General features: G+C 34.5%; 1 protein-coding gene across 1 annotated transcript; it reads right to left on the bottom strand.

Annotated features, from left to right (window-relative positions):
* Positions 1-699: 699 nt before the first annotated feature.
* LOC104881511 (probable disease resistance protein At1g51480) lies at positions 700-2,752 on the bottom strand. The gene is made up of 2 exons (XM_019225329.2): positions 864-2,752; positions 700-786 (listed from the first exon to the last, which is right to left on the bottom strand). Exons 1-2 carry the CDS (start codon positions 2,077-2,079, stop codon positions 761-763), a joined length of 1,242 nt encoding a protein of 413 aa, XP_019080874.1. The 5' UTR covers positions 2,080-2,752; the 3' UTR covers positions 700-760.
* Between the last annotated feature and the right edge of the window lie 13,775 nt (positions 2,753-16,527).

Genomic DNA, 16,527 nt, shown 5'->3' with positions numbered 1-16,527 from the left:
TAAACAAGCATTGCTTTCTCCATCACTAACTCCTTCAGCTGCCCATTGAGTAAAGCTAGATTTCATGCACAAACATTCTAATCGAGACAGACTTGATAAGATATTTCGTGGAATTACTTCAAGCTTCTCACAATCATTCAAATCCAACAACCTTAGATTCGTCAACTGCCCCATTTCACTAGGCAATTGTTGAATATCGGAACCCACCAAGCTAAGAACTTGTAGTTTCTTTAGCTCTCCAATTAGAGCTATGTCTCCCAACTTGCACCTGTCTAGACTTAATGTTCGAAGATTTGGAAGGGAATGAAGCGTTGAAGGTAGTGTTGTGAAATGCATTTCAGACAAGTCTAAGACTTTGAGTAGGTTCATCCCTTCAAAAAATGTGTGTGGGATTTTCAAGGAAGGACCCTTCTGCAATAGAAAAAATTGAAGTTTCGGACATACCAACCTGTGAGGAAGCTCATGCACATCTTTGCAATTTAAAGAGATGTATTTGGATCCATCAGTCTCTGACCATTCTTCAACATCTTCTCTGACTACAAATCGATGAGGATCCTTGGATGCAATATTTCTGGCAACATCACGAACAACATCATGCATCCTGACATACTTGTTATCAGCATCCATGAAAAGCAACATTGAGGCTTCTTCTTCAAAATCGTCTCCATGATCTTCACCGTCAAGTAACAAGCTTGAGGCTTTGAGGATTCTCACCAATGTAACTAGTTTATTTATTGCTTGCTCCAATGACTTGAGGTGGTCAAACAAATCCAAACCCATAGCATACTGCAACAATTGATGCATTGAAATATCGCCATAACTCAACCAACCACAAAGTAAGAACAATGACTTGACTTCATCACCTTTCAAATGGTTGTAGCTCCACTTCAGACATCCGTATACCCTGTCATCCACTCCGCTGATGTTTGTTGGCGCAGCACTCCTCAGTTCTTCCAAAGCATTCTCCCATACAGCCACACTTTCATCTTTTAATGCATTTGCAATTGTTACAATTGCAATTGGTAGACCCTCACATTCGTTAACTACCTCAATTGCTATGGGTCGCAGTTTATCCCCCTCCACAGAATCACCTGCTGTCTTCTTAAATAAATGCCAAGCTTCTTCTTTTGGTAGATGTTGAAGTGGAAAACATTCCCTTGCGCCCATGTCTTTGCGTAATAGGTCCTCATTTCTAGAAGCCAACACTATTTTGCATCCTTTCTGGTCATCTTTAGAAGGAATGCCAACTTCCTCCAAACAAACTAACTTCCAAATGTCATCTAAGATGATAAGGATCTTCTCTTTCTGCAGTCTCTGCTTCAGTTCAACTGCTCTCGTGGATTCATCCTTCCCCTTAAATTCCAAGCCCAACATGTCTGCAATTTTTTGTTGAATTTTAGCAATTCCTTCTTGAAGTTTTTCCGAATCTCGAGTCCAGGATACATCTATGTAGACTCCTGCGGTGAACAGCTTCTCATCTTCAGCTAGTTGAGCCACTTGTTTGACCAGCGTGGTTTTGCCCACACCGCCCATGCCCCATACCCCAATCTTGTCGATCTCATCATCTCTTAATGCATCCATAACTTGATTCACAGTCGAGGCTCTTGACTTAAAAGGTTCATAATTTTTAAAGGTTACATTCCGTAGAGGGACACGATATGATACGCCATATGGGAAATTGCATTGTTGTTGGATTTCAACAATAACCTGCGCCTTCTTGTCTGCTTCTCTGCCTAGCTGGTAACGTGACTTGAGATTAGGACACCACCCATAGAAACAGCTCTTGGTTCTTTTCTTTTCATCTTCCATGAATGTCTTTGCCTCCCCTGTATTCTTGTCCTCCCGAGTCAACCAGTCTTCAACAATAGGTCTGATTTCATCCCCTCTTCTAATAGCTTCATCAACAGTAATCTGAAGGTCGCCCCTCACACTCCCCAACTCTTGAACCTTCTTGTTGAGATCATCCATGTGGCTGCGGTAGCAAAACAGATAACTAAGCCGGCGTCCAATTGGAGCAACCAAGTAGCCTGCAATTTTTTCAGCAATGGTAGTAGCGATGGTAATAACGCTCTCTGCCATTTCGTTTCAGTTCGGTTTTTTTTTTTTTTTTTCGTTTTTTTTTTTTTTGGAAAACAAATGGGAAGCGAGAAAAGGCAGAAACAAATGAAAGCAGCAATAAAGAACAAACTAAAAGAAGAGAGCGCAAGAAATGGAAGGAGAAGAGTATTTGTTCCAAGCAGAGGGATGGTGAATAGGAAAAGGGAAAAAACAGTGGGGAAATTGGAAATGAGTGAAGTTAGGAATGGATGATAAAAAGGGAAAGGTGTAGAGAGTGAAGAGATGGAGAAAGCTCAAGGATTGCTTGTAAGTTGATTCAGTGCGACAAAAAGAGAACAAGGAAAGATGGTGTTTTGGAAGCCAAAAAAATAAAAAAAATGCAGCAGATCCCTGATGTAAGGCTGAATGTGAAGACTGAAAGGAGATTAGAGTAGTAGATGACTTTTGAGAGAGAGCAGCAGCAGCAGCAGCAGGGTTCCAAGCAGAGAGAAATGAGAATACACCACCAAAATTGATGAATGATTTGAGTGTATTTAGGCATTTTTAACAAAAACAAATATTTTTCAGCCTTGGATTCCTGGCATGGAGCATGGATTATTATAATTGTTGTGAAAAGTAGTGGAAACCATACTGTCTGTATATAAAAACAGAAGTAAGTGGAAAACAGGTCTCCATGGCTTATAATATGAGGGTGGGGCTGCCTTTTCCAAGAGTCAAATCTCAACAACCGATTCCATTGTCTGCCATTATTCACCTGCATCTCACTCCCACAACTCAGTCTAGACTCAGAGTCACACGCCTTAATATCTAGCAACAAAACCCTATATAATACTAACATATACTAGTTATTAGAATTTACTGTAACCGTGTAAAATAAGTTTGTAGAGAGACAAGCCCATATGCATTGCACTAATAGAAAATGCCTGAAAATTAACATAATTCAGAGAGCGAGAAGGAGAAGGCCCAAGTGAATTGCACCAGTAGAAAAATAGTTGAAAATTAATATAATTCAGTCTTCAGAGCGAAGCCCCATGTGAATTGCATTAATCGAAAATATGATTCCAAGGCCGTCCCATGCGTATTGCATTAATCGAGAAAGAGGGAGCAGGGCCCATCTACATTTCATTAATACAAAAATGACCGAAAATTAATATAATGCCAAAGTGGCCTAATCTCTATTCTTTATTAATATTAGTTATTAGAATTTACTACAATGAATGTAAGATAGATTTATCCGGTTAAACCTTGATTTCACTGAGGTAGTGTTTGGTTTTTTGACTTAATAAAAAAAAATAAAATATTTAACTTTTTTTACTTGGGTAAAAGTAATTCATTGATATCAATCGATATAAGTAAAGTAAATTTGTTATTAATAGATTTAATTTAGTTATGTTGGTTGATTATGGGAGTGGAGAGCTTTGCCTATTAAAATTTTATTATAATAAGTTTTATTGATAGATCTTATAAATATTATGAATGTGTATAAAGATTTGCGACATCCTATAATTTCTTGTCTCAATTCTTAAAATGTTTATATAATTATCATAAAAATATTTATTATAATAGTTATGATTGGAACTCAATAGGACAAGTATTTTTAAGAAAATCTCTTGACGAGCGTTTCTTGAAAAAAATATTACAAATAATTTTAAGATTTTTAAAATATTTTATAAAATTCGTCAAATACCTAACTTTTTTTTTTCAAAAATATTTTTTAAACTAAAAACACTTACTAAAATCATTATCAAACTGACCAAAAGTTTAATTAATGAAAACAAATATGTTAATATTTTTTAAAAGAAAAGTCAATAATATCCATATTTGAGGGAAATATGTGAACTATCCTATAGGGAACTATAAAGAAGAACATCAATTTGTTACACATGATGGTTCAATGGAGATGATATTAACTCAATCACTTGTAAAAATGTATTTCTATAAACCAAAAATGAGTTGCATCATTAATTTAATTTTCCTTCAAGATTCCACTCCACACACCATAAAACAATAATAAGTCATACCATTAATTTAATTTGCCTTAAAAATTCTACTCTACAAACTATAAACCAAGAATGAGTTGTATGGCCTTAAAAATTCTACTCTACAATCTATAAACCAAGAATGAGTTGAATGGTTAATTTAATTTCCTTTTCTTCTAAAGATCATTTAAAACTTTTCAAGTAAATGGTGTCAGGTGGTTTTGCCTTTTGTGGCATTAAAAAAATGGCTGGAGACTGTTGGCCACGTGGGTGGAGAGATTCAAAAAGCTTCGAATCAAATGGGCAAAGTTTTTAGCGATTGCTACAAAAGTAAGGTCTCACAAAAAAATTTCTAAACCTAGATCTATCTCTTATTTATTTATTTATTTTATATTGTCGTGTTAAAACCATAGTCACATTTTCGCCAATTATGCTTCTAATTTTTACTATAATTTTAATTACTTATGATGAATGTGGTTTTAATATATAAATTAAAAGATGATATAAGATTAATAATGCCAGAAAAATTAGTTAATATATTTTTTAAAAAAAATCTAAATTTAGAATATTTTTTAAAAAGATTACTTTTATTAAAAACTCAAGTTTTTATGAATAGTTTGAATGTAGAAAAGAAAATGGATATTGCAAATATATAAGATAATTTTGCAGATGTATAAGATTCTCGATCTATCCATCAGAACATGAATATGCTATAAAAATAATCTTTTTAATTTTTTTTTAAATATTTTAAAATTTAACTTTTTTGTAAAAATATTTATCAAAGTAATTCATTGTTATTACAACAGTGATCATATATTATTATTACTAACCATTTTCTATATCAAAATCATAGTTGATGGTTAAAATTATATTCATCAATTATAATTTTAATAAAAAAAATTAATACCAAAAAAGAAAAACTAATGGCTAATCACTTGATCTCTCAGGAACTGTCAAGACTCAAAGGTACCATGCATGCCAAATGTTGAGCGCCTCCCACATTAAATGCTGTATTTTTCTCGTTTTATTTTTATTGTTATTATGATTAATCGAGAATTAAAAATTACAAGGAAAAAGTTGTCACCTAAAATATTAAAACTAAGATATCATTTGGATCCACACCTTGTTTTCTGTTATAAAACAGAGAATGATAATAGTTCCAATAAAAAATACAACAACTCTTCAAGATTTATTTTTAAAAAATAGTAATTTATAAAAATTATTTAAAAATTAAAGTATTAAAAAAATTAACTTATCTCAATTTTTTTTATAAAAAAATTTAAAGTAATTTTTAAGGAGATTGAATAAGTGCATATTTTTTATATGAGAGTTACCATATGTTATATAGAAGTTATTACTTATTTTTATTTTTAAAAATAAAAAATAAAAAGTACATTCAAACAAGTACTAAAATTTTAAAATTAAAAAAAAATAGAATTTTAAAAGACTAGAAGTTTAAAATATTTGAAATATTTATAAAATGAAAATTAAAAATTAGAAACAAAAAATAAAATTTGAAAGAATGCATATGTGCATTATCAAGGTCTACATGTCTCTGTTGAACAACTCGAGGACATGAATGTAAATGCTGTTAAAGCATAACATGAAGGTTCATCATACTATAAACTAATATACTCAAAGCCTTATAATAGGAGAATTGGCAACTTAAGATTGTTTATGGGGTATCAATCTGTCAAGTTTCTACAGTTTGATGGCAAAGATAATCCCAAGTTGCATATTGCTTATTTTATTGAAACGTGCACCAAATCCAACACTAAAGGCAAACTTCTTATCAAGAAATTTTGTCATGTTAATACTTTATTTATTGAAGAAATAAAAAATAAAAAATTGAAATGAAAAATATATCTCATCCTAATTTTAATCTTTTAAATAAAAATATATTACACTTAGAGATTTGTTAGTAAAAAATTATGAATTCTCTCTTATAATTAGCATAACTAGATGAAATTCTCTTATAGTTAATATTATTTAGACCAATGTTTTAAAACTAGATTGGACTATTTGATTGATCAGACCCTCGACTAGAGTATATATTGAATCGGTTCCTGGAGTACATACTGAACCGATGAACCAGTTATGGGTTGGTGGTCGTTTTTCCTTTACGCTATGTGTTGGTTCTCGAAAAATGTAAGGGAAAATGTGAGGAAAAGAAAATAAAAAGGAAAAATGGAAGGAAAGAAAAAATAAGGGAAAATAAAAAATGGATTTAAAATTAATAAATTATTTTTACATGCTACTTCAAACTCATTTTTACTTATTTTCACTTTTCAATGTAAAGATTAAATAATTTAAAAATATATAAATTTTTAATTAATCATATTTATATATTATTTTCTATAAAACACCAAACATGATAAAATTATTTTTCTTAACATTTTTTTTTTCTTTCCTTAGTACTTTTCGGGACCAAACATAACCTTAATTTTTTTTAAGCAAAAAAGATTTGGCCCAACTCAATAGGTGACTTGTTGAGATCCAACTTTGGTTCAAATGCCACTACAACATTGTTTAAGGATTTAAAACCCTTCTTTATTCCCTTCTGCGTGTTGTGGGATGGATGATATTGAGTTTACAAAAAATATGATGAGATAAATACAAATAATGCACAACCAAGTTTTATCCCCTCTTATGAGAATCTAATAAGAATCAATCAAATAGAGTAGCAAGAAGACACTCAATCAACAAGTATATGAACACTAATAATTTTAGCATGGAAAACCTTCTCCAATATGAGAAGTAAAAACCACGAGACCCTTAAGCCACTTAAAAGCTCCACTAATATAATTAATGAGTTACAAAATTCTCTCTAGATGAAACTAGAGGCATACATCAACCATGTCTCAAGACAAATTGATCTTGGCAATTTCAACAACTTTGCATAAAAGCAATGAAGAGATCTCACCAAACACACCACTGTTCTTGGACTAAAATATAACTTTTTAGAACTCCAAATCCAATCTCCACTGTTCAGAATGAATATCAATGAGTTCTGAACGTGCTCTCCAAAAATCAGTTCAATCGAACCACGGATTAACCTTTATTGGAGTTAATGATCAAAACTGTCCGAATAGAAAACACATCAAAATGGAGGCTCTGTTCTTGGACTGAAAGACGACCGTCCGGATCTCCAAATCCGATCTTCACCGTTTAGAATGAATATCAATAAGTCACGAACCTCTCTTCCAAATTTCAGATCGATCGGCCCACAGACAAAGTGGGATTAGACCTTTGATGAAATCTGGGCAGTGAAGAAAAAATTGAATTTTTCTCTCTAACTTCAAAAATGGTGGTTCTCCCCTTTCTCTCTCTTTTCGCCTACCTCCGGTGGCTGCAAAAAATTGGAAGAAGAAGAACAAGTAAAAAAAGGATTCTTTTTCTAGCCCTTTTATATAAAGGCTTAAGAGGCCTTAAAATTTGGGCTCTTAATTTGGGCCTTCCATATGAGGAAAAACCTAATAAATCTCTCTCTTTTCGATTATTTGGAGGGACTCGCCATCTCGGCAATTGAACAACAAACTTCAAGCTTCTCCTTTGGTAAGGACTTCGTTAACATATCTGAGCCATTGTGATCGATATGTATCTTCTCAAGTTCAAACAAATTATCATTAAGAGCATCTCTCATCCAATGATACCTCACATCAATGTGCTTCGATCTTGCATGAAAAATAGAATTCTTACTAAGGTGAATGACGCTCTGGTTATCACAGTATACCACATAGCGCTGCTGCTTAAACCCGAGCTCATGTATGAAACGCTTCATCCACAACAACTCTTTACATGCTTCTGCTGCTGCAATGTACTCTGCCTCTGTTGTAGAAAGTGCAACACTTTTTTGTAGTCTTGATTGCCAAAACACAGCACCTCCTGAGAATGTCATCAAATAACCTAAAGTAGGCCTTCTATTATCTACATCCCCTGCCATATTTGAATCAGTGTAGCTAACAAGTACTGGTTTCCCACTTTCAAAAGTGAGTTTCAACTTGGAAGTGCCTTGCAAATATCTCATAATCCACTTGACTGCCTCCCAATGTAGTCTTCCTGGATTAGATAGAAAGCGACTAACAACACCAATTACATAAGCTATGTCTGGTCTAGTACATACCATGGGATTCATCAAACTTCCTACTGCTGAGGCATATGGAACTCTTCTCATGTCTTCCTTCTCCTTATCTATAGAAGGGCTATGTCTTCTGCTTAGCTTAAAGTGACTAGCTAGAGGAGAATTAACCACTTTAGCTTTGCTCATGTTAAATCTTTCAAGCACCTTTTCAATATATTGCTCCTGTGACATATACAGCTTCTTGGATGCTCTATCTCGCTCAATTCTAATACCAAGAATTTTCTTTACTGGCCCTAAATCCTTCATGGAAAAGGATTTGCTTAATTGCTTCTTCAGCTTATCAATTCTTGAAACATTTCTGCCAACAATCAAGATATCATCAACATAGAGCAACAATATAACAAAATCATCATCAGAGAATTTATGCACAAATACACAATGGTTAGAAGTAGTTTTTTTGTAGCCTTGCTCCCCCATAACTGATTCAAACTTCTTATACCACTGCCTCGGTGCCTGCTTTAAGCCATAAAGACTTTTCTTCAACTTACACGCATAATCCTCTTTTCCTTTTATTATGAAACCCTCTAGCTGTTCCATATAAATTTCTTTGTCTAAATCACCATGGAGAAATGTAGTCTTAACATCCATCTGCTCAATCTCCAAATCAAGACTAGCTGCCAAGCCCAAAACTACACGAATAAACGACATCTTAACAACAGGAGAAAAAATCTCATCAAAATCAATACCTTTATTTTGAATGAACCCTTTGACAACCAATTTAGCTTTGTAACATGGCTGTGAAGCGTGTTCTTCTTGCTTCACTCTGTAGACCCACTTGTTCTTCAAAGCTCTTTTTTCATTTGGCAACTTGATAAACTCATAAGAAATATTCTCATGCAATGACTTCATCTCATCTTGCATAGCATCAACCCACTTTATCTTATTCTCATCTCCCATGGCTTCCTCATAACTTTCAGGTTCTCCCCCGTCAGTTAGTAATACATAATCATCAACAGAATATCGTGTGGAAGGATGTCAGTCAGTCTCTGGTAGACCTCTTGAGTGGAATATCTAGTGGAGCCTCTACTACTGGTGACTGCTTATGAACATAATCATCCATCTCAACTTGTATGGGGGTTTCAACATCACCAATGTCAGGTTGGTCATTATGTGCTTCATCTTCAACTTGTGTAGGAAGATGTGTCAAAGGAACTGGATCAAAGTCAATCAGATTATCACTATACTAAAACTCTATTACATCAGTCTTCTCAATGTCCTGTATGGTATGATCTTCCATAAACATAGCATCTCGGCTTCTTACAAGCTTTTTCTGCACCGGATCATAAAACCTATAACCAAGCTCATTCTGACCATAACCAATGAATACACAAAGTCTTGTCTTAGCATCAAGCTTAAACCTCTCATCTTTCAGAATGTGCACAAAAGCTTTGTATCCAAAGACACGCAAGTGATCATAAAATATTTCATTATTTGACCAAATTCTATCCAAAACATCAAATTCTAAAGGAACACATGGTGTAAGATTGAGAACATGTACAACAGTATTCAAAGCCTCACCTCAAAAGGATCTTGGCAACTGTGACTGTGAAAGTAAACATCTCACCCTTTCAACCAGTGTCTTATTCATTCTCTCAGCCAACTCATTCAACTGAGGAGTCTTAGGAGGTGTCTTTTGATGTCGAATACCATGTTGTCTACAATACTCATCAAAAGGACCATAATACTCACCCCCATTATTAGTCCGGATGCATTTCAATTTTTCACCAGATTGTCTCTAAAAAAAAGCATGAAATTGCTTAAACACTTCTAACACTTGGTCTTTTGTTTTCAAGGTATACACCCAAATCTTTCTTGAATGATCATATATAAAAGTCACAAAATATAGAGATCCACCAAGTGTTTTTGTTTTCATAGGACCACACACATCATAATACACTAAATCAAGCATACCTGGCTTCCTTGTATGGCGGTGTGTTTTGAATGCAACTCTGGTCTGCTTTCCTGCTAAACAATGAGCACACCTTTTCAAAAATCCCTTCTTCATACTAGAAAGAAGATTCTTCTTAGCCAAAATCATCAAGCCTTTCTCACTCATGTGATCAAGTCTGTTGTGCCAAAGCTCAACTGTGCTATCATCATCCACTACATTGATACTGGAATCAATTACCCTTGCCTGCATCAAATACAACGAGTAACACTTCTTTCCTTTTGCTACCACCATAGAACCTTTGGTGAGCTTCCATTGACTATCACGAAAGGTGTTGCAAAACCCCTCATCATCAAGCTTACCTGTGGAGATTAAATTCATGCGGATATCTAGAATGTGTTTGACATTCTTCAAAATCAACATAATACCATTACTGGTCTCCAAACGCACATATCTTATACCAATGGCTTTAGCTGAGCCATCATTACCCATTTTAACACTTCCAAAGTCACCAGATGTGTAGGATGTAAAGAAATCTTTCTAAGGTGTGACATGAATTGAGGCACCGCTATCAATCACCCAACTGGTCTCCTGGTAAGCAAAATTAACAACATCACTATCATAAACAATAAGGAAATCTGAAGTGGTAGTGGCAACTCAATCATCTTCACCATCATTTCATTCTTTTTGTCTTTCACTTTCCATTGTTTCATATCTCTCTTCAATTGGCAACAATACTTCCTTATATGCCCTTTCAAATGGCAATAATGACACTCAACATTGGCAAACTTGTTAGTCTTGCTTTTGCTTCTGTCTCTGTTCTTTGGACCTCTACTCTTACTCCCCCCCTCTTTTCAGTAACTAGGATATCTGACTGTGAAGAAGAACCCTATGACTTTCTTCTCATCTCTTCATTCAGAACATAACTCTTAACCAAATCCATACAAAGAAGTTCTAAACGTCTCCCATGAGTCCAACAATGTACCAAGAAGCCACAACCCTTGCACCTCTTCCTCAAACTTGATATTCATTCCAGAATAATACCTTGGAATGTATTCAAGTGATCTGTCATAGGAGTTCCATCTTGATACTTCAAGTTAATCATCTTCTTGATCAAAAACAATTTATTATTACCAATCTTTTGAGCATATAATTGTTCGAGCTTATTCCATAGACTTTGTGCATTTTTCTCTTCACTAACATGATTGAGAACATTATCATCTACCCACTGTCTGATATAACCACAAACCTGCTAATCAAGTAAATTCCATTCTGCATCAGTTTTATTTTCTGGCTTTTCAGAAGCAAACACAGGCAAATAATAATCCTTCACATATAATAAGTCTTCCATTTTTCCTTTCCAAACATGATAATTGGAGCCATTCAAAGTAATCATTCTACTTGTATTGCTTTCCATTGTTCTACACAAGGCACAGATTATCTTGAACCAATGCTCTGATACCACTTTGATGGGATAAATACAAATAATGCACAACTAGGTTTTATCCCCTCTTATGAGAACCTAATAGGAATCAATCAAATAGAGTAGCAAGAAGACACCCAATCTACAAGTATATGAACACTAATAATTTTAGCATGGAAAACCTTCTTTAATATGAGAAGTAAAAACCACGGTACCCTTAGGCCTTAGGCCACTTAAAAACTCCACTAATATAATTAATGGGTTATACAATTCTCTCCAGATAAAACTAGAGGCATACATCAACCATGTCTCAAGACATATTGATCTTGGCAATTTCAACAAATTTGCATAAAAGCAATGGAGAGATCTCACCAAACACACCACTATTCTCGGACTAAAATATAACTTTTCAGAACTCCAAATCCAATCTCCACTGTTTAGAATGAATATCAATGAGTTCTGAATGTGCTCTCCAAAAATTGGCTCAATCGAACCACGGATTAACCTTGATCGGAGTTCATGATCAAAACTGTCCGGATAGAAAACTCATCAAAACGGAGGCTCTATTCTCGGACTGAAAGACGACCATCCGGATCTCCAAATCCGATCTTCACCGTTCAGAATGAAGATCAATGAGTCACGAACCTCTCCTCCAAATTTTAGATCATTTGGCCCACAAACGAAGTGGGATCGAACCTTTGATGAAATCTGGGCAGTGAAGAAAAAACTGAATTTTTCTCTCTAACTTCAAAAATGGTGGTTCTCCCCTTTCTCTCTTTTTTCTCCTACCTCCAGTGGCTGCAAAAAATTGGAAGAAGAAGTAAAAAAAGGATTCTTTTTCTAGCCCTTTTATACAAAGGCCTAAGAGGCCTTAAAATTTTGGGCTCTTAATTTGGGTTTTCCACATGAGAAAAAACCCAACAAAATACACCTAGGTGACTTGAACTTCAAGCTCAAGGCATGGCGTAGGGATCACCCAACTGCTTTGTGTTTTATTTCTCAGGGTTGCAACCAAAAGTAAAATATATTTTTTACAATAAAAAAATTGTAATATTAATATTTTAAATAATATAAGAAAACATTTAATATTTTAAAAATTTTAAAAAATAGAATATATATAGCTTTTAATATATAGTTAAAATTAAATAATTGAATTTTCTGCCATTTTTAATATATTCATATTTAAATATTAGACATATTTTATTTAATAAAATTTAAAATATTAATACATTTACATTTATGTATGATTAAATTTGATATATCAAAGATAAAAAATAAATATTATTGATTTTAAATTTATTTATATATTTTAAGATTTTTATAAATATTTTTAGTTTTCGTAATATATAAACTAAATATTTATGACATCACTAGTTTGATTGTGATTTCACTATAAATTTGACCAATGAAAAGTAAATCGTTAAAATTTTCAATTCAATGATTGGTTTTAAAAACATTGATTAAAACATCTTTACACAATTTGTTTCTTAATTTTTTTTAAAAAATAATAAATATTTAAAAATAATTTTACAAATCATATTTGATAATCTATTTTTTACTTTTTAATTTTTAAATTTGATAACAAAATTTTAAAAGAAAGATATAACATTTTTTTTCTAAATTTAAAAAAATTAAAATACAAAATTATCACCCAACTCACCCTCGTTTTATATTCTTATATACTAAACTAACAACGTATGAGTTCCACCTATAGGAATAAAAATTTTCATCCAAAAAATAGAAAATAAAAGAAATTTATATTAATTTCCCTTTTTATTTAATTATCAAACATATTTTACTTTTTCCTTTTTAAAATAAAACAAAAATTTTAACCACCAAATATATTTTATGTTTACAAAAAATAAAAATATAATTGAAAAATCATTTATATTTTTTGTTTTGAAAAATTATAGAAATAGAAGAGTATTCAGGTGATACCTTTCTGTTAATTCTATTTAATTTTATTAATTTGTATTAAATTTATTAACATTCAATTAATTAATTTTATATGACTTCAACATAATAATTGAAAAGTTTCAATTACAAAATAATGTTTATATAAGCTAGAAGTGGATGTATGTATTTCCAAACTTGAAATATCATTATTACCTTTAGTACTTAAAAACATAAAGGAAATTATGCTCAAACATGATGGCTCACCAAAAATAAGATTCTCGTCTATCACATCCCCATCTCCTACAATCTTGCAAACAATCCTAGAGAATTGAGCCAATCTGGACCATGTTAATAAATTTCTGCTTATTCATCTCAAGTTTTTGATCAATCCAAAAGAGCATTGAATCAGTGATCTGAAACTCGATCTCTGCTATAAGATTTATACATTTGACTCATGAACAAAAGAAAACAAGGTAGGGTAATAGCTGTGGAAGAAATCAACAATGAAGAGTAAGGGACACACCCATCATGAACAATAATACCCTTTGCTTGATTACATTCGGCCCCGACTTGACGATAGAAAAGCCGCATAGATTCAAATGTTTTTCAATAAGTTAAAGGTGGGTCTTTAAACATAGATTTCAGATGAAGGAGGCGGCACTGGCCAACATACAATTTCAGGCAAGTAGATCACTGTTTCATGTAACTAAATGAATTTATTGTAGTAGAGCTCTTGTTGCTACAATCCTTTTTTTTTTATATATGAACAGTATTTAATGGCAAAAGATAAAAACAAAAACAAAAACAAAAGATTTTTGCAATGAATTTTCTTTTAGTGGTAAAAAAGTTCTTGTAGGGATGAAATTTTTATTTGTGGCAAAGGAATATGTTCAGCCACAAAATACATTTGAGGCTAATACATTTTCATAATATTTTAGTATGAATCTTGTGTTCATAATAAAAAAATAAATTCAATCACAATATGAGTTAATGTAAATGGTTATTAGAAAATCATGTCATAAATTTTTATTTATGACAAATAATTTTTTTCCCAAATAATTTTTATTTATGGCAAATAGATGACAATTTTCCTGATAAATTTTTATTTACCCAAATACTGAGACTCTTCAACCCCGTCGGTTTGCCAATACTCTGTGTTCTGTACTCTTAAACCTGTCGTTGGTTATAGACTGAAGAGAACAACAATAAACAAAGTTATTTTTAGTCACTGATTAATGAGTACATAATCTGTATCTCACTTTGGTTTGCACTAGTGTAAGCATTTCTACAAGTATCAGAAATGCAATGCAACGAATATGAAGAATGCATTATTTTCATAGATTAAAGCTGCCTCATAATACAGAAATGTTTACTTGTAGACGATCACCAACATAAACCCCCTGATGCTGATGAAGAACTTGGAGGACTTCAATCTGGTCTTGTAGTAGTATAGTAAGGAAGTCATCATTGTAGGGACCCCTCCCTCCGAGAACACGTGGCACGCATCTTATAGTGACACATGGCACGCATTGTCATCCGAGTCACCCTCATCCGGATCTTCCTATAAAGCACACATGGCACGCTTTTCCGGACTACCTCAAGGAAGATCAAACGACATTTATAAACATATCATCTGAACGGCTTACACAATATATCCGGATGATCAACATATGCCATCCGGATACAATGGTCCGGATCATTGACTGAAGTAAGCAAGTCTCACACGTTACCACAATAGCCTGTCATGGCCCACGTTCCGCCGCCTGCAGGGTGAGAGGACAAGATGAAGTGACAACAAGTCACTTCCTACGATCATTCCACATGGTCACTTCCCACGATCTCTGACAGCCGCATCACCTACCACGATCTCTGTCAGCCACCCGTAGGGTGATGATAGCCCTGCCACCTCCTAATGTCATCATAACAACACAAAATATCTCCTTGCCATTAAAGAGGGAATCAAAGCTTCTGATACTATATATATCAACCTTCACACAAAGAGGAAGGTAAGCTTGCTATACCTAGTAAAAAGCCAACTGATTTATCTCTCTCCCAAACCATGGCTAACAAAACCATCGGAGGGTGCGTCTGGACACCCTGTCCGGATACCTTTTTTGCAGGTATAACGACTGAATCAAGAACCTATTTTTGTTGAGGTCGCGCATCCATCCATTTGGCAACTACGTGGATCGTTAGGGACGCGAGGTATCAACATTGGCGTCGTCTGTGGGAACCTTTTCATTTTGAGTCAGTCACTAGCAAAGATGGCCACACCATCCCGAAGCCGTTCATCTGGTAGGGGAGAGGATGATAATTTTGAATGGCGTCAAACCATCGAAAGAAGACAGTTGGCAAGCGAACGACAACTGAAAGCTCTCCTCCAGGAAACAGAAAGATTGAGAGAAGAAAACGTTGTATTACGCATCCAAGCTTCAACATCAGGGCCTCCTCGACGTCAGCGTTCAAGAAGCCAAGTAGCAAACTCAAGGCCTCAACAAGAACCAGAATCAATATATCCTGGGACAACAGGAGCTATCCCAGGAGCATGCAACGTGAGGCCTCATGAGCCACACACGCCTATGCCCCGAGCTCCCCGTGAGGAAAGCTCAGACTCTACTCATTTTTCAGCAAAAAGACAACGTGATAGAAGATCTCAGTTGTCAAATTCAATGCGCGCAAGACTAGGCCCACAAGAGCCTGGAAGACCAAGGCCACCAGGAGCCACAACCTGGGCACCACGCCCTAACCCATGGTCACCCCCATGGTGCAGAACGTTCACCCGCATCGTGACCCCATGGTCACCCCCGTGACGCGGAACGTTCATTCGCACCCAGCGGTACAGCAAGCTGGGGGAAACCTCCCAAACGAGCCACCCATTGGCTCCATCAGCAGAAGGCTGGATGACATGCTCTCCACGCCCTTCTGCTCTCATATCATTCATTACGAGCCCCCAAGGGGATTCCTCGTACCAAAATTTTCCACATACTATGGGACCAGTGATTCCTTCGACCACATTATGCTTTATCGGCAGCTTATGACGCTCGATATTGGCAACGATGCGCTACTGTGCAAAGTGTTCCCCGCCAGCCTACAAGGGCAGACCCTCTCATGGTTTCATCGCTTACCTTCCAACTCTGTTGGC

The sequence above is a fragment of the Vitis vinifera genome, chromosome 14, assembly GCF_030704535.1.
Source record: "Vitis vinifera cultivar Pinot Noir 40024 chromosome 14, ASM3070453v1".
Classification (NCBI taxonomy): domain Eukaryota; kingdom Viridiplantae; phylum Streptophyta; class Magnoliopsida; order Vitales; family Vitaceae; genus Vitis; species Vitis vinifera.
Note: the sequence above shows the minus strand (reverse complement) of the source record. Positions and strands in the feature narration are given on the sequence as shown.

Excerpts from the sequence above, each read along its gene's own strand:
- LOC104881511 (XM_019225329.2), bottom strand. The coding sequence starts at position 2,079 with ATGGCAGAGAGCGTTATTACCATCGCTACTACCATTGCTGAAAAAATT. Across the intron at positions 787-863 it reads GAGCTACAACCATTTGAAAG|TATGCTATGGGTTTGGATTT; the intron begins GTGATGAAGTCA and ends CAATTGTTGCAG.